The sequence below is a fragment of the Salvelinus sp. IW2-2015 genome, linkage group LG20 (genome assembly GCF_002910315.2).
Source record: "Salvelinus sp. IW2-2015 linkage group LG20, ASM291031v2, whole genome shotgun sequence".
Taxonomy (NCBI): domain Eukaryota; kingdom Metazoa; phylum Chordata; class Actinopteri; order Salmoniformes; family Salmonidae; genus Salvelinus; species Salvelinus sp. IW2-2015.
The window spans coordinates 68,264,078-68,287,267 of record NC_036860.1 but is presented as its reverse complement, the minus strand read 5'-3'; the positions used below and the strand labels follow the sequence as shown (position 1 = coordinate 68,287,267).

At 46.5% G+C, this 23,190-nt stretch overlaps 1 protein-coding gene across 2 annotated transcripts in view; it reads left to right on the top strand.

The window, feature by feature from the left end:
- The window catches only part of LOC111980363 (calmodulin-regulated spectrin-associated protein 3), a 76,674-nt gene that overhangs the window by 28,339 nt on the left and 25,145 nt on the right, over nt 1-23,190 (top strand). For both annotated transcript variants that reach the window (XM_024011083.1, XM_070449587.1), the window contains 2 exons: nt 17,000-17,155; nt 17,327-17,413. In XM_024011083.1, coding sequence (XP_023866851.1) covers nt 17,000-17,155; nt 17,327-17,413 — 243 coding nt within the window. The remainder of the gene's footprint in view (nt 1-16,999; nt 17,156-17,326; nt 17,414-23,190) is intronic.

Genomic DNA, 23,190 nt, shown 5'->3' with positions numbered 1-23,190 from the left:
CCACTGGTTCCAGGTCATCTACAAGACCCTGCTAGGTAAAGTCCCCCCTTATCTCAGCTCGCTGGTCACCATAGCAGCACCTACCTGTAGCACGCGCTCCAGCAGGTATATCTCTCTAGTCACCCCCAAAACCAATTCTTCCTTTGGACGCCTCTCCTTCCAGTTCTCTGCTGCCAATGACTGGAACGAACTACAAAAATCTCTGAAACTGGAAACACCTATCTCCCTCACTAGCTTTAAGCACCAGCTGTCAGAGCAGCTTATAGATTACTGCACCTGTACATAACCCATCTACAATTTAGCCCAACAACTACCTCTTTACCTACTGTATATTTATTATAATTTATTTTGCTCCTTTGCACCCATTATTTCTGTCTCTACTTTGCACTTTCTTCCACTGCAAACAACCATTCCAGTGTGTTTTTTAGTTTTTATTTTACTTGCTGTGTTGTACTCACTTCGCCTCCATGGCCTTTTATATTTTTATTTATTATACATATATTTGTTTGCCTTCACCTCCCTTATCTCCACCTCACTTGCTCACATTGTATATAGACTTATTTTTTTTTCACTGTATTATTGAATTGTTTGTTTTACTCCATGTGTAACTTGTGTTGTTGTATGTGTCGAACTGCTTTGCTTTATCTTGGCCGGTCGCAATTGTAAATGAGAACGTGTTCTCAATTTGCCTACCTGGTTAAATAAAGGTTAAATAAATAAAATAAAATAAAAAGTGGGAGGGTTGTAAAAAGCTGGCACAGCACAAATTGTTGTGGTTTTGCTGCTGCTGCAGTATTTAGTATCTAGCTTGACATGTCAATACTCAGGGAGCCATGTGCTGTCAGAGGGGCGGAGGGTGCCGGGTAGCGCATCAGCTCCACCCAACCCCCCCCCCCCCCCCCTGGCTGGCTGTCTGATCTTCTGTTTGTCCCCTGTCTAAACCCTGGATTTCATGGGTCTGTCGGCTGGGGGAGAGGGGTTGAGATATAATCAGATTTCACCTCCTTTGGTGTTTGTTTTCCTCTTGTTGTTATTATTGACATGGATGATCGTCGCAGTATTCCCAATGCAGCAATTAATGACTTCCTTATAGACAGGTTAATATATAGCTTAATATTATATTATTTAATTATTGGAGGATCTGTTATATCAAAGCCGGTCAGCTCGAGGATTCTGAGCAGAGCGACCCGGTGTTAAGCCGGTGGGGGAGTAGAGCACCACCGCCACGCCCAGGATTGTGGGTGCTGAGGAGCATTGTGAGTCAGATTGTTGGTTGTTATGGCGATTTGGCTGGCAGAGTGTGTGCCCTATGTTCCAGGTTTGCACCTCTCTCTCCCTTCTCATTAAGGTGAACTTGTGATTTGGCTTAGCGAGCTCCGCAGGGTCAGGACGGGAAATATGTGACCCCAACCCCTCCTCTCTTCCTCTTTACTCTGCTCTCATTCCACGCTTTTGTTGTGAATGGCCCTGTAGTCTACTCCCTCCTGAATGATCACTGTATTACACCATAGTGAAATAACTCTATTCAGTGAGAATAAGCTCTATCTGGACAAAATGTTGATTTACGCAATATGCACATACACTTTTCAATTCACATTAGCTACGGGAATGTCACGAGCCGAGAGGGTTTGGTTGACTTTCTTGCTTACGCAACAATTCGCAAGCATGTGCAGACAATTTAAAGGGTTTATTTTGTCTTCTGTACACTCATTACATTTTGTTTCACGACAAAATCACAGAGTCACTACCATCTAAAGCTAACATGTCTTCATCAAGTTACATTAGACTATCAAAATGAACGATTACCCCTCTAATACGAATATAGAAGTACAGTAGGCCTACCTTACAAAATTACAACAAACCATGCTTAATTTTTATCAATATCATGCAAATCATTAGGCTACATGTGGTAAAAGAAAATTGCGATTGAAAACTTTGGAATAATTCACCAGGGAGTTGTTGAGCTGTTTTATATGGAAGCCCATTCCTGCCACCCAAAAATAAAATGCATATAGATCTTACATATAGGTTATGTTTCTTCATTTGTAGCATTGTGTGGCGATTTCAATCTATCCATGTTGCAGAGATCAACACAGCAGGTCCGCCGGCAAACGTGTGGCAACCTGGCATTTGCCCCAGCACTTTTAATTAGGTTTAATACAAAATATTGACACACAGTGTTGAAAAAAAGAGGGACAACATAATGTTTTTTTATTTAATTTATTCTCCTCATGATTTGTTTGACAGGATTTTAATGTTTTCATTCTCTAGGAGTTTTTTTAAAACCATATGATCTGATAAGAAAAAATCTGGTCCTATCATAGTTAGTAATAAATCAGCTGTAATTTTTTAAAATGTCATACCCAGAGTTTTACCTGGTTAGGTTAGCCTACCAGACCAAGAACTACTCTGGGCCCCAGGAAAACAATTCCCCCCAATCTGGGACCTGTGGTGCCACCTCCGAAATCACCACACAATGGTACAAATGAAACAACATTTATTCTATTTGTATGATCTATCTCAAAAATGTTGACTTAAGTAGTTTGACTTGCACATCTCAACATTTTGTAGACATAGACTTTTTTTTATGGTGGTGGGAATGGGCGCCCATAGTTTTACATGGCTCAGCAGGCAGCAGCTACTGCGACAATTTCACAATGTAACAACGAAATATATTTAATGTAAACTCAAATATAAGGAACATTTCAGCCATTTCAAAAACATTGCTCTGCTTTTACCATTTTATACTGGAGGAGTGTTGAGCTCAACGAGACAGTTGTTTACACTGCCCTGCTAAGAGGGGGGAAACTGTCAAGCGTGACCTTCGGAGGTAGCGCTCGAGACGTTAAGTATTGTCGCTTGAATCGATACCTCTCGAATGTCCCTTTGCTATCGTCAATGTGAAACCGACCTCAGTCTCCTCCTCCCATTCTGTCACTCTCTCACATTCCTCTCTACTGTCAGTCCTTCTCTCTTTCTCTCTCTGTCCAAAATACCACACTCTCATTTTAACATGAACATTATGTTAATGGTCCTTTTGTTTGTAAACTGTGTCTGAGTCTCTTTGGATGCTTTACTGCATTTCCCTCCACTTTTTGTGTTTTATAAATTGAACACTTAAAAAGGCAGCCTTTGCAGCTACATGATGGCAAATGGCTCAGCTCCACATCCAGTCGCTCTGTTGTGTGTAATCAATGTCAGGGAGTGGTGTTCTGACTGAATAAGTGTGACTGAATCTCTCTCCCCATTAGAGAGAGCTGCTGGCTGGAAATGGCATCCCCATCCCCCCTCAGACAGCCCAGCTCAACCCAGACCATGCAGACATCATGACAGCTCTATCCCCATGCTACCCTGAATGCTCTCAACCCTTGTCTTTCCTCTCTCTCCCTGGCCCTGCACTGACTGTGCTACCAGATTGCCCCTGTCTCTCCCCTCAGCCCCTGTCTCTCCCCTCAGCCCCTGTCTCTCCTCTCAGCAGTGTGTCCATGTGTGCGCGCTATGATGACTACCAGTCAGGGAGAATTTGAGTAAAATAAAAAAAATTGAAGTAAAACAACGAGTTAAAGGGGCCCAGCACTGGTTAGTTACAGATCAGGCTCAGACTAGAGAGGGGTTGAGATGGAAGAAAGGGCCCCCCTGACAAGGGAATCTGTTATGACCTGTCTGTCCTCTCTACTGCCGTACTTTTGACCAGGCCCCATTGGTCTCTGGTCAAAAGTAGTGCACTATGTAGCGAATAGTGTGCCATTTGGGACTCAGACAGGGTTAATGATTATAACAGAGAGAGGTGGATGTGGTTAGCCAATAGAGAGAAGGGAGGAGGCCCGCTGCTGGTATGCTGCTGCTGTGTGAATTCATGTCAGGCACAGGCTGCGTCCCAAATGGAACCCTATTTAATGCACTACTTTACTATACCTAATATAGTGCACTACTTGTGACCAGGGCCCATAGAGTTCTGGTCAAAACAGGGCTGGGCTGTATACCGTATTTTACTATATAACGGCAATGATGCACGGACCGGTTTGGGTTTGTACTTTACCTTCTATAACGGTATTTCAATGTTATTATTATTTTTTTTTTAACGTTATACGCAACTCTGGCACGTAATGCTAATTTTTATAGTTTACTCTGTTTGATACTTGAGTCGTCTTGCTCCCTCTCCTCCTGCTGCATGCCGCTTCCCCTACACCGTTCCCTGTCATACAAGGAGAGAGCAGTTGCTCGACCATGGAGTCACGAGCACGTTCTTGCCGTTCACTCTGCAGTCTAATGTTCTATAACGCTATTAGTTTGTATTTTACTGTATGCAAACTACTGTCTGCTAGTTTGTCTTTTCTTAGCAAGCTGTGGCTAAAATAAATTGTGATCCTCTAATGCTAATCTCTAGTTAGCTGGCTAAAGTTAGCTAACTTGCTAAATTAACTAAGATTCAGAGCAAGCACAGATAACTAATACAGCCTGGGACCAGTACTGGTGCAGGCCTAGCATGTTGTTTATTCAACGGTATCTTCTAAATCGGAGAGGAATAGGCGAAGCATGAGTATGTAATAACAAAAGTGTATAAATTGTACAAAATGCGGAAACAGTATAAAACTATAAAATATTTGAATGGAGAAAGCCCCATTGAAATCACTTATAATGTTGCCACCCTAGGGTCATGAACTACTCATGAAGCAGATTTAGAACTTTTACTATTCAAAAACATCATACCGTCAAATGTGAAAATATTGTGATAAAATATTTTGGCCATATCGCCCAGCCTAGGTCAAAAGCAATACACTTTTTAGGGAGTAGGGTACCATTTCTGGATGATTTTGTTGTACGTTATGTGAAACTGACACTAATAGAGGGGGAGACAAAGATAGAATCATCATTGCTCAGAGTGGTAGATTAATGTACAAGGGGCAGACGAGAAGCAACTGTTACAATGTTGAACAAGTAGTCACGTAAACGACCGCAGTACAATTATTGCAATGGTTACATTTCTATATTTTCTGTGTCCTCTGTATCTATTGTAATGTTTGAATGAAACATTTATCCTCTTCAGCCAGTGTTGCACCAAATTACTCTCCCCTGTCTTAGCTATACATCAGTCCTCAGCCCGTCTCTGTCCTCAGCCCATCTCTGCCCCCGTCTCTGTCCTCAGCCTGTCTCCATTTCTCCCCCATCCCCTGTTTCTGCCCTCAACCCCTGTCTGTGCCTTGTCTCTATCCTCAACCCATCTCCATTTCTCCCCTCAGCCTGTCTCTGTCCTCTGCTGCTCTCACTGTCCTCGCCCCCAGTCTCTGTCTGCAGTGATGTGGATCCTTAGAATGAGCAATACCAGGCAAAAAAGGCAAAACTGATCCTAGATCAGCACTCCTGCTCTGAAACTAAATACAGGCCTTCAGGAGAGCCCAAGGACCTCCCGAGTAGTGCAGCGGTCTAACGCACCGCATCACAGTGCTAGCTGTGCCATTAGAGATCCTGGTTTGAGTCCAGGCTCTGTCGCAGCCGGCCGCGACATAGGCAAGGTGCAGTAGATGGTATAAAATTCAGCATATGCATGTGATATGAGTAAGGTAAGATATGTAAACATTATTAAAGTGGCATTATTGAAAGTGGCATTGTTTAAAGTGACTAGTGATCCATTTATTAAAGTGTCCAGTGATTGGGTCTCAATGTGGGCAGCAGCTTCTCTGAGTTAGCGATTGCTGTTTAGCAGTCTGATGGCCTTGAGATAGAAGCTGTTTCTCAATCTCTCGGTCCCAGCTTTGATGCACCTGTACTGACCTCAATGATAGCGGTGTGAACAGGCAAAAAAGGCTAAACTGATCCTAGATCAGCACTCCTGCTCTGAAACACTTTATGAATACAAATCAAAATCAAATCAAATTTTATTTGTCACATACACATGGTTAGCAGATGTTAATGCGAGTGTAGTGAAATGCTTGTGCTTCTAGTTCCGACAATGCAGTAATAACCAACGAGTAATCTAACCTAACAGTTCCACAACTACTACCTTATACACACAAGTGTAAAGGGATAAAGAATATGTACACAAAGATATATGAATGAGTGATGGAACAGAACGGCATAGGCAAGATGCAGTAGATGGTATCGAGTACAGTATATACATATGAGATGAGTAATGTAGGGTATGTAAACATAAAAGTGCATAGTTTAAAGTGGCTAGTGATACATGTATTACATAAAGATGGCAAGATGCAGTAGATGATATAGAGTACAGTATATACATATACATTATATTAAGTGGCATTGTTTAAAGTGGCTAGTGATACATTTTTGATAAATTTCCATAAATTTCCATTATTAAAGTGAGCTGGAGTTGAGTCAGTATGTTGGCAGCAGCCACTCGATGTTAGTGATGGCTGTTTAACAGTCTGGTGGCCTTGAGATAGAAGCTGTTTTTCAGTCTCTCGGTCCCTGCTTTGATGCACCTGTACTGACCTTGACTTCTGGATGATAGCGGGGTGAACAGGCAGTGGCTCGGGTGGTTGTTGTCCTTGATGATCTTTATGGCCTTCCTGTGACATCGGGTGGTGTAGGTGTCCTGGAGGGCAGATAGTTTGCCCCCAGTGATGCGTTGTGCAGACCTCACTACCCTCTGGAGAGCCTTACGGTTGTCGTACCAGGCGGTGATACAGCCCGACAGGATGCTCTCGATTGTGCATCTGTAAAAGTTTGAGTGCTTTTGGTGACAAGCCGAATTTCTTCAGCCTCCTGAGGTTGAACAGGTGCTGCTGCGCCTTCTTCACAACGCTGTCTGTGTGGGTAGACCAATTCAGTTTGTCCGTGATGTGTACGCCGAGGAACTTAAAACTTACTAACCTCTCCACTACACTCTCCACTATAGGGGGGTGCTCCCTCAGCTGTTTCCTGAAGTCCACAATCATCTCCTTTGTTTTGTTGACGTTGAGTGTGAGGTTATTTTCCTGACACCACACTCCGAGGGCCCTCACCTCCTCCCTGTAGGCCGTCTTGTCGTTGTTGGTAATCAAGTATACCACTGTAGTGTCGTTCGCAAACTTGATGATTGAGTTGGAGGCGTGCATGGCCACGCAGTCGTGGGTGAACAGGGAGTACAGGAGAGGGCTCAGAACGCACCCTTGTGGGGCCCCAGTGTTGAGGATCAGCGGGGTGGAGATGTTGTTACCTACCCTCACCACCTGGGGTCGGCCCGTCAGGAAGTCCAGTACCCAGTTGCACAGGACGGGGTCGAGACCCAGGGTCTCGAGCTTGATGACGAGTTTGGAGGGTACTATGGTGTTAAATGCTGAGCTGTAGTCGATGAACAACATTCTCACATAGGTATTCCTCTTGTCCAGATGTATTAGGGCAGTGTGCAGTGTGATTGCGATTGCATGGTCTGTGGACCTATTGGGGCGGTAAGCAAATTGGAGTGGGTCTAGGGTGTCAGGTAGGGTGGAGGTGATATGGTCCTTGACTAGTCTCTCAAAGCACTTCATGATGACGGAAGTGAGTGCTACGGGGCGGTAGTCRTTTAGCTCAGTTACCTTAGCTTTCTGGGGAACAGGAACAATGGTGGCCCTCTTGAAGCATGTGGGAACAGCAGACTGGGATAAGGATTGATTGAATTTGTCCGTAAACACACCAGCCAGCCGGCTGGGGATGCCGTCTGGGCCTGTAGCCTTGCGAGGGTTAACACGTTTAAATGTTTTACTCACTTCGGCTGCAGTGAAGGAGAGTCCGCAGGTTTTGGTAGCGGGCCGTGTTAGTGGCGCTGTATTGTCCTCAAAGCGAAAAAATAAGTTATTTAGTCTCTCTGGGAGCAAGACATCCTGGTCCGCGACGGGGCTGGTTTTGTTTTTGTAATCAGTGATTGACTGTAGACCCTGCCACATACCTCTTGTGTCTGAGCCGTTGAATTGCAACTATACTTTGTCTCTATACTGACGCTTAGCTTGTTTGAATGCCTTGCGGAGGGAATAGCTACACTGTTTGTATTCGGTCATGTTTCCGGTCACCTTGCCCTTGTTAAAAGCAGTGGTTTGCGCTTTCAGTTTCGTGCGAATGCTGCCATCAATCCACAGTTTCTGGTTTGGGAATGTTTTAATAGTTGTTGTGGGTATGACATCGCCGATGCACTTTCTAATGAACTCGCTCACCGAATCAGCGTATTCGTCAATGTTGTTGTTGGACGCAATGCGGAACATATCCCAATCCACGTGATCGAAGCAGTCTTGAAGCGTGGAATCAGATTGGTCGGACCAGCGTTGAACAGACCTGAGCGCGGGAGCTTCCTGTTTTAGTTTCTGTCTGTAGGCTGGAAGCAACAGAATGGAGTCGTGGTCAGCTTTTCCGAAAGGAGGGCGGGGGAGGGCCTTATATGCGTCGCGGAAGTTAGAATAACAATGATCCAGGRTTTTACCAGCCCTGGTTGCGCAATCGATATGCTGATAGAATTTAGGGAGTCTTGCTTTCAGATTAGCCTTGTTAAAATCCCCAGCTACAATGAATGCAGCCTCAGGATATGTGGTTTCCAGTTTACATAGAGTCAAATAAAGTTCGTTCAGGGCCATCGATGTGTCTGCTTGGGGGGGAATATATACGGCTGTGATTATAATCGAAGAGAATTCCCTTGGTAGATAATGCGGTCGACATTTGATTGTGAGGAATTCTAAGTCAGGTGAGCAGAAGGACTTGAGTTCCTGTATATGGTTATGATCACACCACGTCTCGTTAATCATAAGGCATACACCCCCGCCCCTCTTCTTACCAGAAAGATGCTTGTTTCTGTCGGCGCGATGCGTGAAGAAACCAGCTGGCTGCACCGACTCCGATAGCGTCTCTCGTGTGAGCCATGTTTCCGTGAAGCAAAGAACGTTACAGTCTCTGATGTCTCTCTGGAAGGCAACCCTTGCTCGGATTTCATCAACCTTGTTGATGAAGAATACTACTCACCAATGTCAAGAGACTGGACATTGGTGAGTAGTATGCTAGGGAGTAGTGCGCRATGTGCCCTTCTCCGGAGCCTGACCAGAAGACCGCTTCGTTTGCCCCTTTTACGGCGACGTTGTTTAGGTTCGCCGGCTGGGATCAGATCCATTGTCCTGGGTGGAAGGCAAAACACAGGATCCGCTTCGGGAAAGTCATATTCCTGGTCGTAATGATGGTGAGTTGACGTTGCTTTTATATTCAGTAGTTCCTCCCGACTGTATGTAATAAAACCTAAGATTACCTGGGGTACCAATGTAAGAAATAACACGTACAAAAACTAAATACTGCATAGTTTCCTAGGAACGCGAAGCGAGGCGGCCACCTCTGTTGGCGCCGGAAGTACTATACAGGCCTTCAAGAGAGCCCAAGGGCCTCCCGAGTCGTGCAGTGGTCTAACGCACCGCATCACAGTGCTAGCTGTGCCATTAGAGATCCTGGTTTGAGTCCAGGCTCTGTCGTGGCTTGTGATATGATCATTGACTAGCCTCTCAAAGCACTTTATGATGACAGAAGTGAGTGCTACGGGGCGGAAGTCATTTAGTTCAGCTATCTTTGCCTTCTTGGGTACAGGAACAATGGTAGCCATTTTGAAGCATATGGGGACAGCAGACTGGGATATGGATTGATTGAATATGTCTGTAAACACACCAGCCAGCTGGTTGGCGCATGCTCTGAGGACGCGGCTAGGGATGCCGTCTGGGCCAGCAGCCTTGCAAGGGTTAACATGTTTAAATGTTTAACTCACATCAGCCACTGAGAAGGAGAGGGGGGAGCCGCAGTCTTTGTTAGCGAGCCGCAACGGTGGCACTGTATTATCCTCAAAGCGGGCAAAGAAGGTGTTTAGTTTGTCTGGTAGCGTGACGTCGGTATCCGTGACTTGGCTGTTTTTGTTTTTGTAGTCTGTGATTTCCTGTAGACCCTGCCACATACGTCTCGTGTCTGAGCTGTTGAATTGCGCCTCCACCTTTTCCCTGCATTTCACTTGTTTGATTGCCTTGCAGAGGGAATAACTACACTGTTTATATTCAGCCATATCACCAGACCTCTTTCCATGGTTAAATGCAGTGGATCGCGCTTTCAGTTTTTCGTGAATGCCGCCGCCATCCATCCACTGTTTCTGGTTAGGGTAGGTTTTAACAGTCACAGTGGGAACGACATCTCCAATGCACTTATTTATAAACGCACTCATCGAGGAAGCATATCGATCAATGTCGTTCTCTGAGGCTGACTGGAACATATTCCAGTCCATGTGATCAAAACAATCTTGGAGCATGGCTTCCGATTGGTCAGACCAGCGTTGAATGGTTCTCGTCACTGGTACGTCCTATTTGAGTTTCTGCCTATAAGCCAGGACTAGCAAGATGGCGTCGTGGTCGGATTTGCCGAAGTGAGGGTGGAGGAGGGCTTTGTATGCATTGCGGAAGTTAGAGTAGCAGTGGTCGAGAGTATTAGCCTTTCGTGTCATGCAATCAATATGCTGATAAAATTGAGGTAACATTGATCTCAAATTTGCTTTGTTAATCCCCAGCTACAATAAATGCAGCAGGTATATCCAGTTTACATAGTCGAGTGAAGTGTCTTGAGGGCCGTCTTGGTGTTCGCTTGAGGGGGGATGTACACAGCTGTGACTATAACTGACGAGAATTCTCTTGGTAGATAGAATGGCCGGCATTTGATTGTAAGAAATTCTAGGTCGGGTGGGCAGAAGGACTTGAGTTCCTGTGTGTTGTTATGATCACACCATGAGTTGTTCATCGTCATGCACCCCCGCCCTTCCTGTTCCCGGTGGCTGGACCAATTCCGACAACATATCCCGAGAGAGCCATGTTTCTGTGAAACAGTGAATGCTACAATCTCTGATGTCTGTCTGGAAGGCAACCCTTGCTCGAATTTCGTCTACCTTGTTGTCAAGAGAATGGACATTGGTGAGTCGTATACACTAAAATGTTTATTAAAGAACACTTGTGGGGGCAGGAATTGGTGTCGGTCAGTTGTAGAGCCAGTCCATAGGAAACCAAAGCTGGTAAACCAGACTAAATGCTGTGCTTTCCAGGCTAGACTAACACTGCCTGGCTGTCTGCACACTGAGTTGTCTGTTTCTGACTCTGCCCTGCTGTCTGACTCTGCCCTGCTGTCTGTTTTTTGGTCTTTCTCTATCTGTCCTTGAGACCTACTGAAAACCCTAAGAGCACTTATTTAAATCCAACCCACCAGACTCACTAACTTACTCTCCTTCACCTGCCCTAATTTGATTAGGTCAGAGCATTGCGTTTCTATGAACAGTTCTAGACTTTACCACAGATAGAACGATGAGACAGATATTTCACCAGATGTATAAATGTGAAGCATCCCCTTAGCGTTTCCACTCACTACCAAATATGGTAGTGAGAGGAAGCTCACTGGCCAACTGAGAGAGAAGATGGAACGAGATGGTTTTTGGGGGGACATTCTGCACATTTTCTTATCGATGAAACATTTGATTTCAATACAGTTTTCTGTTCCCAAAACTAGAATTTTTTATGAACAGAGTGGACTAAGTTTTGTAGACTTTACCCTTTGCAAAAGTTTAAAAAATATATTGTTGTTTAGAAGGAGTGCAAAGGCGAAAAGAGTTATTGCACACGCACACTTCAGAGGAGGTGTTCCCTTACGGAAATATGCAGATGTCTGCTAGAACGCACCAATAGGATATCGCTAACTCATGCTTGGCTCTGCCCATCTCCTTGCTTGTTCTGGTCAATATGACTAATTTGTTCCCATTGGAAACGACAGGTTGTCATCTATCTTGGATTAGTTATACAAATCTTTGACTTTACTAACTGGGTCAAAGGTTGTTCTAGTAACCGGTGGCGAGCAGTGGAGGTTACATGTACCTCTATAGGCCCACTTCTCAGAACCTGTGGTCTGTGTCCCTGAAATATTTATTAAGAACACTTATGGGAGCAGCAAGCAGTAAGCAAGCATTACCTTATTGCTTCAGTTTGTTTGTTTTTGTCCAATTTTGAATGTTCATAAATATTCTTACCTCAATCCTCCTCAGCCCCACTGGTAAATGCCTAAAGGCAGAGTCTTTCCCTAGTTTTTATAATGTTAAGGGAAACACTGTATGAGAGGAAGCATTTACATTATACTGTGTGTTTACGGACGTATTCAATCAATCCATAGCCCAGTCTGCTGCTCCCACATGCTTCAAGAGGGCCACCGTTGTTCCTGTTCCCAAGAAAGCTAAGGTAACTGAGCTAAATGACTATCGCCCCGTAGCACTCACTTCCGTCATCATGAAGTGCTTTGAGAGACTAGTCAAGGACCATATCACCTCCACCCTACCTGACACCCTAGACCCACTCCAATTTGCTTACCGCCCCAATAGGTCCACAGACCATGCAATCGCAATCACACTGCACACTGCCCTAACCCATCTGGACATGAGGAATACCTATGTAAGAATGCTGTTCATCGACTACAGCTCGGCATTTAACACCATAGTACCCTCCAAACTCGTCATTACGCTAGAGACCCTGGGTCTCGACCCCGCCCTGTGCAACTGGGTCCTGGACTTCCTGACGGGCCGCCCCCAGGTGGTGAGGGTAGGAAACATCTCCACCCCACTGATCTTCAACACTGGGGCCCCACAAGGGTGTGTTCTCAGCCCTCTCCTGTACTCCCTGTTCACCCATGACTGAGTGGCCATGCACGCCTCCAACTCAATCATCAAGTTTGCAGAAGACACTACAGTGGTAGGCTTGATTACCAACAACGACGAGACGGCCTACAGGAAGGTGGTCAGGGCTCTCGGAGTGTGGTGTCAGGAAAATAAACCCACTCAACGTCAACAAAACAAAGGAGATGATCGTGGACTTCAGGAAACAGCAGAGGGAGCAGCCCCCTATCCACATTGACGGGACAGCAGTGGAGGTGGAAAGTTTTAAGTTCCTCGGCGTACACATCACGGACAAACTGAAATGGTCCACCCACACAGACAGTGTGGTGAAGAAGGCGCAGCAGCGCCTCTTCAACCTCAGGAGGCTGAAGAAATTCGGCTTGTCACCAAAAACACCCACAAACTTTACAGATCAAGAGCATCCTGTCGGGCTGTATCACCACCTGGTACGGCAACTGCTCCGCCCACAACCGTAAGGCTCTCCAGAGGGTAGTGAGGTCTGCACAACGCATCACCGGGGGCAATCTACCTGCCCTCCAGGACACCTACACCACCCGTTGTCACAGGAAGGCCAAAAAGATCATCAAGGACAACAACCACCCGAGCCACTGCCTGTTCACCCCGCTATCATCCAGAAGGCAAGGTCAGTACAGGTGCATCAAAGCTGGGACCGAGAGACTGAATAACAGCTTCTATCTCAAGGCCATCAGACTGTTAAACAGCCATCACTAACATTGAGTGGCTGCTGCCAACATACTGACTCAAATCTCTAGCCACTTTAATAATTACAAATTGGATGTAATAAATGTATCACTAGCCACTTTAAACAATGCCACTTTATATAATGTTTACATTACTCATCTCATATGTATATACTGTACTCTATACCATCTACTGCATCTTGCCTATGCCGTTTGGCCATCGCTCATCCATATATTTTTATGTACATATTCTTATTCATTCCTTTACACTTGTGTGTATAAGGTTGTTGGGAAATTGTTAGATTACTTGTTAGATATTGCTGCATGGTCGGAGCTAGAAGCACAAGCATTTCGCTACACTCACATTAACATCTGATAACCATGTGTATGTGACAAATACAATTTGATTTGTATGTTCAAGTCACAGTGTGCAGTTGTAGACTTAGAGCATTGCCCCAACTGGCAGCCTTTTGAAGGCCCTCTGGTCAATTTCCCCGAAAAATCTGCAGTTTTTCCTATTGTCAGTCACTTCTAGTCAGTCAATTAGCCTATGTCAGTTAAACATTTTTTGATTGCTAAATTAGTTTAGCGGCCAGCTACGTAAACTTGTTATCATGGTTGAAATCCCGGGGGGGGGGGGGGGCCCCAMAATTGATTTTGTTAGTCTCATTCAGATATCATAAACTCAGGGAAAAAAAGAAACGTCCTCCCACTTTCAACTGCGTTTATTTTCAGCAAACTTAACATGTGTAAATATTTGTATGAACGTAACAAGATTCAACAACTGAGACATAAACTGAACAAGTTCCACAGACATGTGACTAACAGAAATGGAATAATGTGCCCCTGAACAAAGGGGGGGGTCAAAATCAAAAGTAACAGTCAGTATCTGGTGTGGCCACAAGTACTGCAGTGCATCTCCTTCTCATGGACTGCACCAGATTTGCCAATTCTTGCTGTGAGATGTTACCCCACTTTTCCACCAAGGAACCTGCAAATTCCCGTACATTTCTGGGGGGGAATGGCCCTAACCCTCCCCTCCGATCCAACAGGTCCCAGACGTGCTCAATGGGATCCGGGCTGTTCGCTGGCCATGGCAGAACACTGACATTACTGTCTTGCAGGAAATCACGCACAGAACGAGCCGTATGTCATGCTGGAGGGTCATGTCAGGATGAGCCTTCAGGAAGGGTACCACGTTAGGGAGCAGGATGTCTTACCTGTAACGCACCGCGTTGAGATTGCCTGCAATGACAACAAGCTCAGTCCGATGATGCTGTGACACACCGCCTGAGACATGACGGACCCTCCAAATCGATCCCGCTCCAGAGTACAGGCCTCGGTGTAACGCTCCTTCCTTCGACGATAAACGCGAATCCGACCATCACCCCTGGTGAGACAAAACCATGACTCATCAGTGAAGAGCACTTTTTGCCAGTCCCGTCTGGTCCAGCGACAGTGGGTTTGTGCCCACCATTGTTGCCGGTGATGTCTGGTGAGGACCTGCCATATACAACAGGCCTTCAAGCCCTCAGTCCAGCCTCTCTCAGCCTATTGCGGACAGTCTGAGCACTGATGGAGGGATTGTGCGTTCCTGGTGTAACTCGGGCAGTTGTTGTTGCCATCCTGTACCTGTCCCGCAGATTTGATATTCAAATGTACCGATCCTGTGCAGGTGGTACACGTGGTCTGCCACTGCGAGGAAGATCAGCTGTCCGTCCTGTCTCCCTGTAGCGCTGTCTTAGGCGTCTCACAGTACGGACATGGCAATTTATTGCCCTGGCCACATCTGCAGTCCTCATGCCTCCTTGCAGCATGCCTAAGGCATGTTCACACAGTAGAGCAGGGACCCTGGGCATCTTTCTTTTGGTGTTTTTCAGAGTCAGTAGAAAGGCCTCTTTAGTGTCCTAAGTTTTCATAATTGGGACCTTAATTGCCTACCATCTATAAGCTGTTAGTGTCTTAATGACCGTTCCACAGGTTTATGCTCATTAACTGTTTATGGTTCATTGAACAAGCATGGGAGTCAGTGTTTTAATAAACCCTTTACAATGAAGATCTGTGAAGTTATTTGGATTTTTACGAATTATCTTTGAAAGACAAGGTCTTGAAAAAGGGCAGTTTCTTTTTTTGCTGAGTTTATTAAAAAACTGCAAACATTTCTCTCCACCCTGTTTCAAAAATGAGTAGAATTGCATTGAGTGAGTTATAAAATTGCAGAATCTTCTCTCCGCCCCATGGCAAAATGTGTAGAATTGCACCCCTTATTATGAGTTCGGACTTTTTTGGACCCCGACCCCATCAAAGTTGCCCATCCCTGACCTAGCCCCATGGTAAGCATGGAGGGAGGCAGCATTAGACCGATAACGAGCTAACCCTCTTATGGGTGCTAAGGAGCTCTCGCCTGAGTGAGCTGATCATGTTGTTGGTGTGTTTTAATGGGCTCTGGCCATGAGAGCGCAATGTAATGGGTTTGACCATGAGAACTAAAGGCACTAATAAGTTTGGCTATGAGAAAAGGTACTGGGGCTCTAGCTAGCTTTGAGAAATGGAACTATCATGATTTTGGGCTATGAGAGAAGGAGAGGGAGAGGAAGAGAAGCAATGCACCCTGCACTTGGGGGTTGGCTGGACATAACGGGTCCCGTGTGGCTCAGTTGGTAGAGCATGGCGCTTGCAACGCCAGGGTTGTGGGTTCATTCCCCACGGGGGGACCAGGATGGATATGTATGAACTTTCCAATTTGTAAGTCGCTCTGGATAAGAGCGTCTGCTAAATGACTTAAATGTGAAATGTGAATACCCCAGTTTCAGTTAGGGATGTGTCAAGGGAAGCTATTGTTGTGCCCTTTTTATGTTGTGTAATTTGATACACTATATTGTATGGGTGTGTTGGTGTGAAAGGGGTTTTGAGTGTATAGTTTTGCACTCTCTCTCTCTCTCAGATTGCGATGTCATATGAATGTGTTTTTTTCTGTGTGTTTGTTTCTCTCTCTCTCTCTCACACACACACACACACACACACACACACACACACACACACACACACACACACACACAGCCATCCCTAGTGAGTTGATTACAGAACAACACTGTACAGAACCAAACTGTATCCTGCAACCTGTCATCCATGAGTCATGCTGCCATATCTCATAGCAGAGAGGAGGGAGAAAACACACACACACACAATGATGAGGAGGAAGAAAGAGAAAGTATACAGTGAAGGGGCAGAGAGGAGAAAGTACACAGAGTAAAAAGGGCTGTTATCGTGATAGCACAGATGTTCCAAAGTTCACTCAGACAAGCTCTCACTTCTTTACTCCTCTCCTCTGGTCACTACCACGCTTTCTGCTGACTCAGAGCTGTGGTTCTTGGAGTCCCCTAGTGGCTGGATGTAGTATTGACCGGAGCACCTTCCATACTGCAGCCTGGTGTGATCTCATCTCACTAGCTCTGCCACATTAACATGGACCATGCTTTGTCAGAGCAGTCTGAGTTTGTGTTCCAAATGGCACTCTATTCCCTACATAGTGCACTGTTATTGCATTAGCCATAATTGATGGATGCTGTAATACATGTCATCTGGGTTTGGTGGCCAGCCAGCCAATCCCACAGCTACCTCCCCTGACTGTTCCAATGCTGACACTTTCCTGTTCACTTTGCTGTGATTGGTGCAGAGTGCCCACCTGGCGGTGATGGATGCCCTGATGTCGTTGGGCGCCATGGAGATGGTGAGCGCAGTGAGGATGTCCTGTGCGGCGGCAGGGGAGGAGCTTCTGGGTGGAGTGGGAGGAGCCAGCTGGGAGAACACCCTGCTCCACTGGGTGAACGGGGTAAGGTCAACGAGGACTCACTCTCTGTCTGTATCTGTCTGTGTCTCTCTCGTTCTCTCTGTCTCGCTCTCTGTCGCTGAGTCATGATTTCATAACCCAATTTATATGTGAGTACAAAATATACATACTTATAACGTGTGGCTTTCCACCATCCCATTCCCCCCCCCCCAGTTGAATCAGAGGCTGAGAGAGAAAACAGAGGGTACGCAGGGTGACCCATCTCAGGACAGCACAGAGCCACAGCCTGTTCAGCCTTCGGTAAGTATTACACTACACATGTACTACACAGCGTCTGTGTCAAAAATGGCACCCGGGGATCACGTGACCCTTGAACGAGATGGCCGCATGAACTAAGAGCTCTGCACAAGTCGTTAGCCTCCAAGAAGCAGCTAGCTTCAGAAAAAGCCCACCGCCATTAGCCAGGAGCAATAGGACCCCCCCGAGGCCCAACAAATGCCAACCTCGCACTCTGTTGAAGACATCCTTTCTGGGCTGAGATCCCAACGTACAGAACTCAACATCAAATTAGATGGCATTAACTCTCAGCTCAGTGCGATAGGGGGCAAGGTGACAACCCTGGAAAATGCTTTGCCTGACATCAACAATAAGATAACCATCAACGCGGGGCGCCTGGATGAGGCAGAGGGGCGAATCCTATCCATGGAAAACTCACTGACAGACGCCATGGAAACAATAGCATATGTTAAAAAGAAAATAGAGCATCTGGAAGAGAAAACAGAGAACCTGGAAAACAGGGGGCGAAGGAATAATTGTGTTCTATTAAATCTGGGTGAAAAAGAAGAGGGAAACATGCCACTAATCTGCTACGTGCAAGACAAACTTCCCGAGTGGCTCCACCTGTCCACCGACAGGCCCATAGAACTTGAGAGAGCTCACCGAGCACTGAGCCCCCCACCAGCAGCCAGACAACCACCGCGCCCAATCACCATACGTTTCATGAGATTCACCGACAAGGAACGAGTCCTACAGGGGGAGAAAATCAACACCATTACAGTGGGAAACGCCAAACTCACTTTACACCAGGACCTGTCAGCTGGAATACGCCGAAAGCGGCGAGAGTTTGACAAGTTGAAGAAATACTCCATTGACCGAGGCATCTTAGGGGATTCAAATACCCAAACGAGCTCAGGTTTCTTAACCAAAGAGCCCTGCGACACTTCAAAACTCCTGAAGAGGCAAAACGTTTTTTGAAGGACAGTCCTGGTCACTGAGAAATGGACCAATGACTAAAAGTGATTACTGTTATTACTAAAGGAGGTAAGACAACTTATAGCCGCCATCCAAAGAACCACCCGCCCTGCTAAATGTCATTATAGCCATCTATATAGCCATTTATATTCATTTTATTTTAGCTGAGAGGGATAGGCTCTATAGCATAACCTAGGCCTACTAACGTTTCAGCCTACTTATAATTCCCTTTTATTATTATTTTATTATTATTTGTAGGCTGTCGATTACGACACATTTACAGACCTAACGAGAAGCTCAATGTGTTAATTTTATGCCTATGGCCTTATCCTGTTGATATTACGTTTTCATTAAAACGAACAACTTATCCTATAGATCCCTCTTAAGGATCTGCCCCAACATTTCTTTTTTTTGTTGGTCCAAACGATTAGCCCTATGTCCCTTGGGGGAGGTATGTGTAGGCTGGGCTATAGATTCTATTTTCTCCCTCTGGAAGGGGGCTACGTTGTCACTTACTCAATGTGGGGCGGAGAGGATGAGGCATTTCTTTGGTGGGGAGGGGGAGACGTTGCTAACTATTCACGGTTTTTCGTTTTTTTCCCCCGGAACACAGAATTGAGACTGAGCGTGGGGGTAATAGATCCAACGGGATATGTCGAGTTGTTTGGGAACTCGGCTGGGGTGTTCAGAGATTGGTCTTTTATGTACACCATTTATTTTTCTTTTATGTGATCGCAACTGTAACTATTATCCACCTTTACCCAGAGATGACTTGCACTAGAGTTCCATTACTGTTCGATGACGTTGACTAAAAACCTTAAATCTATTGACATGGAACAGCCATGGTCATTGTTCCGGAGTTCCAAATTAAGCAGCAGCAGCTGAAAAGATGAGCTCCTACAAATATTGAAATTTAAATGTTTTTTTAGAGTAAAGTACATCGAAAAAAATCAAAAGAAAACTGCAAACTGAATAGGAGACCAAACAAGCAGCAAACAAAGAAGAAAGGCTTTTGAAAAAGTAACAATTTTTCATAAAATTATACCGTTTTCTTAGCTAGCTAAGTTGTTTACCTGTTGCTAGGCAGTTGCTAGGGACATTCCTGAAAGAAGCTAGCTAGCTAACAAGGAGTGTCTAGTTGACAGAAGAGAAGAAGGACAAAGAAGGGACAAAGTGGGACAAAATAAGGACAGAAGAAAAGGGAAAGGGGACATTAAGGTGAAGCAGTCCTCTAAAGACACAAAAGACAATAATACAAGAAACAACACTTCTATTGCCTCTCCCTCTACGATACGCACTTCCGGTTTGGTTTGGAGCGAGTAGTTGCATTCCGCTTTGCTCCACAGGTAGTATTACAGGTAGTATTACATTTCATTCATTACAGTACAACAGTTTGATTTGTTTGATCTTAGCTGGCTACATAGCCGTCTTGTATCCAAGATAATTGTGTAGTCTAGAGTAATTGTCGAGGTTTCCTAGCCAGTTAGAGGTTACCTAGCCAGCTACACTTTCAAACAAAGTCAACAACGCAGCCACTGCTAGCTAGCCTATTTCACCAGCCAGCAGTACTATATCATTTTTAGTCAATAAGATTTTTTTGCAACGTAAGCTTAACTTTCTGAACATTCGAGGACGTGTAGTCCACTTGTCATTCCAATCTCCTTTGCATTAGCGTAGCCTCTTCTGTAGCCTGTCAACTATGTGTCTGTCTATCCCTGTTCTCTCCTCTCTGCACAGACCAATCAAACGCTTCACACCGCGTGGCCGCTGCTACTCTAACCTGGTGGTCCCAGCGCGCACGACCCACGTGGAGTTCCAGGTCTCAGGCAGCCTCTGGAACTGCCGATCTGCGGCCAACAAGGCAGAGTTCATCTCAGCCTATGCTTCCCTCCAGTCCCTCGACTTCTTGGCACTGACGGAAACATGGATTACACTGATAACACTGCTACTCCTACTGCTCTCTCCTCGTCTGCCCACGTGTTCTCGCACACCCCGAGAGCTTCTGGTCAGCGGGTGGTGGCACTGGATCCTCATCTCTCCCAAGTGGACATTCTCTCTTTCTCCCCTGACCATCTGTCTATCGCCTCCTTTGAATTCCATGCTGTCACAGTTACCAGCCCTTTCAAGCTTAACATCCTTATCATTTATCGCCCTCCAGGTTCCTTGGAGAGTTCATCAATGAGCTTGACGCCCTGATAAGTTCCTTTCCTAGGATGGCTCACCTCTCACAGTTCTGGGTGACTTTAACCTCCCCACGTCTACCTTGACTCATTCCTCTCTGCCTCCTTCTTTCCACTCCTCTCCTCTTTTGACCTCAACCTCTCACCTTCCCCCCCTACTCACAAGGCAGGCAATACGCTTGACCTCATCTTTACTAGATGCTGTTCTTCCACTAATCTCATTGCAACTCCCTCCAAGTCTCCGACCACTACCTTGTATCCTTTTCCCTCTCGCTCTCATCCAACACTTCCCACACTGCCCCTACTCGGATGGTATCGCGCCGTCCCAACCTTCGCTCTCTCTCCCCCGCTACTCTCTCCTCTTCCATCCTATCATCTCTTCCCTCTGCTCAAACCTTCTCCAACCTATCTCCTGATTCTTGCCTCCTCAACCCTCCTCTCCTCCCTTTCTGCATCCTTTGACTCTCTATGTCCCCTATCCTCCAGGCCGGCTCGGTCCTCCCCTCCTGCTCCGTGGCTCGACGACTCATTGCGAGCTCACAGAACAGGGCTCCGGCAGCCGAGCGGAAATGAGGAAAACTCGCCCCCTGCGGACCTGGCATCCTTTCACTCCCTCCTCTCTACATTCTCCTCTTCTGTCTCTGCTGCTAAAGCCAATTTCTACACTCTAAATTCCAAGCATCTGCCTCTAACCCTAGGAAGCTCTTTGCCACCTTCTCTCCCTCCTGAATCCTCCTCCCCTCCCCTCCCCCTCCTCCCTCCTGCTGATGACTTCGTCAACCATTTTGAAAAGAAGGTCGACGACATCCGATCCTCGTTTGCTAAGTCAAACGACACCGCTGGTTCTGCTCACACTGCCCTACCCCGTGCTTTGACCTCTTTCTCCCCTCTCTCTCCAGATGAAATCTCGCGTCTTGTGACGGCGGCCGCCCAACAACCTGCCCGCTTGACCCTATCCCCTCCTCTCTTCTCCAGACCATTTCCGGAGACCTTCTCCCTTACCTCACCTCGCTCATCAACTCATCCTTGACCGCTGGCTACGTCCCTTCCGTCTTCAAAGAGCGAGAGTTGCACCCCTTCTGAAAAAACCTACACTCGATCCCTCCGATGTCAACAACTACAGACCAGTATCCCTTCTTTCTTTTCTCTCAAAACTCTTGAACGTGCCGTCCTTGGCCAGCTCTCCTGCTATCTCTCTCAGAATGACCTTCTTGATCCAAATCAGTCAGGTTTCAGACTAGTCATTCAACTGAGACTGCTCTTCTCTGTGTCACGGAGGCGCTCCGCACTGCTAAAGCTAACTCTCTCTCCTCTGCTCTCATCCTCTAGACCTATCGGCTGCCTTTATACTGTGAACCATCATATCCTCCTCTCCACCCTCTCCGAGCTGGGCATCTCCGGCGCGGCCCACGCTTGGATTGTCTACCTGACAGGTCGCTCCTACCAGGTGGCGTGGCGAGAATCTGTCTCCGCAACACGTGCTCTCACCACTGGTGTCCCCAGGGCTCTGTTCTAGGCCCTCTCCTATTCTCGCTATACACCAAGTCACTTGGCTCTGTCATATCCTCACATGGTCTCTCCTATCATTGCTATGCAGACGACACACAATTAATCTCCCCTTTCCCCCCTCTGATAACCAGGTGTGTGAATCGCATCTCTGCATGTCTGGCAGACATATCAGTGTGGATGACGGACCACCACCTCAAGCTGAACCTCGGCAAGACGGAGCTGCTCTTCCTCCCGGGGAAGGACTGCCCGTTCCATGATCTCGCCATCACGGTTGACAACTCATTGTGTCCTCCTCCCAGAGTGCTAAGAACCTTGCGTGATCCTGGACAACACCCTGTCGTTCTCAACTAACATCAAGGCGGTGACCCGTTCCTGTAGGTTCATGCTCTACAACATCTCAGAGTACGACCCTGCCTCACGCAGGAAGCGGCGCAGGTCCTAATCCAGGCACTTGTCATCTCCCGTCTGGATTACTGCAACTCGCTGTTGGCTGGGCTCCCTGCCTGTGCCATTAAACCCCTACAACTCATCCAGAACGCCGCAGCCCGTCTGGTGTTCAACTTTCCCAAGTTCTCTCACGTCACCCCGCTCCTCCGCTCTCTCCACTGGCTTCCAGTTGAAGCTCGCATCCGCTACAAGACCATGGTGCTTGCCTACGGAGCTGTGAGGGGAACGGCACCTCCGTACCTTCAGGCTCTGATCAGGCCCTACACCCAAACAAGGGCACTGCGTTCATCCACCTCTGGCCTGCTCGCCTCCCTACCTCTGAGGAAGTACAGTTCCCGCTCAGCCCAGTCAAAACTGTTCGCTGCTCTGGCACCCCAATGGTGGAACAAACTCCCTCACGACGCCAGGTCAGCGGAGTCAATCACCACCTTCCGGAGACACCTGAAACCCCACCTCTTTAAGGAATACCTAGATAGGATAAAGTAATCCTTCTACCCCCCCCCCCCCCCCCCCCCTTAAAAGAGTTAGATGCACTATTGTAAAGTGGTTGTTCCACTGGATATCATAAGGTGAATGCACCAATTTGTAAGTCGCTCTGGATAAGAGCGTCTGCTAAATGACTTAAATGTAAAATGTAAATGTCTAGGTCATGCAATAATACGGAAAAAGATACTATGTGCTCTAAAAAAA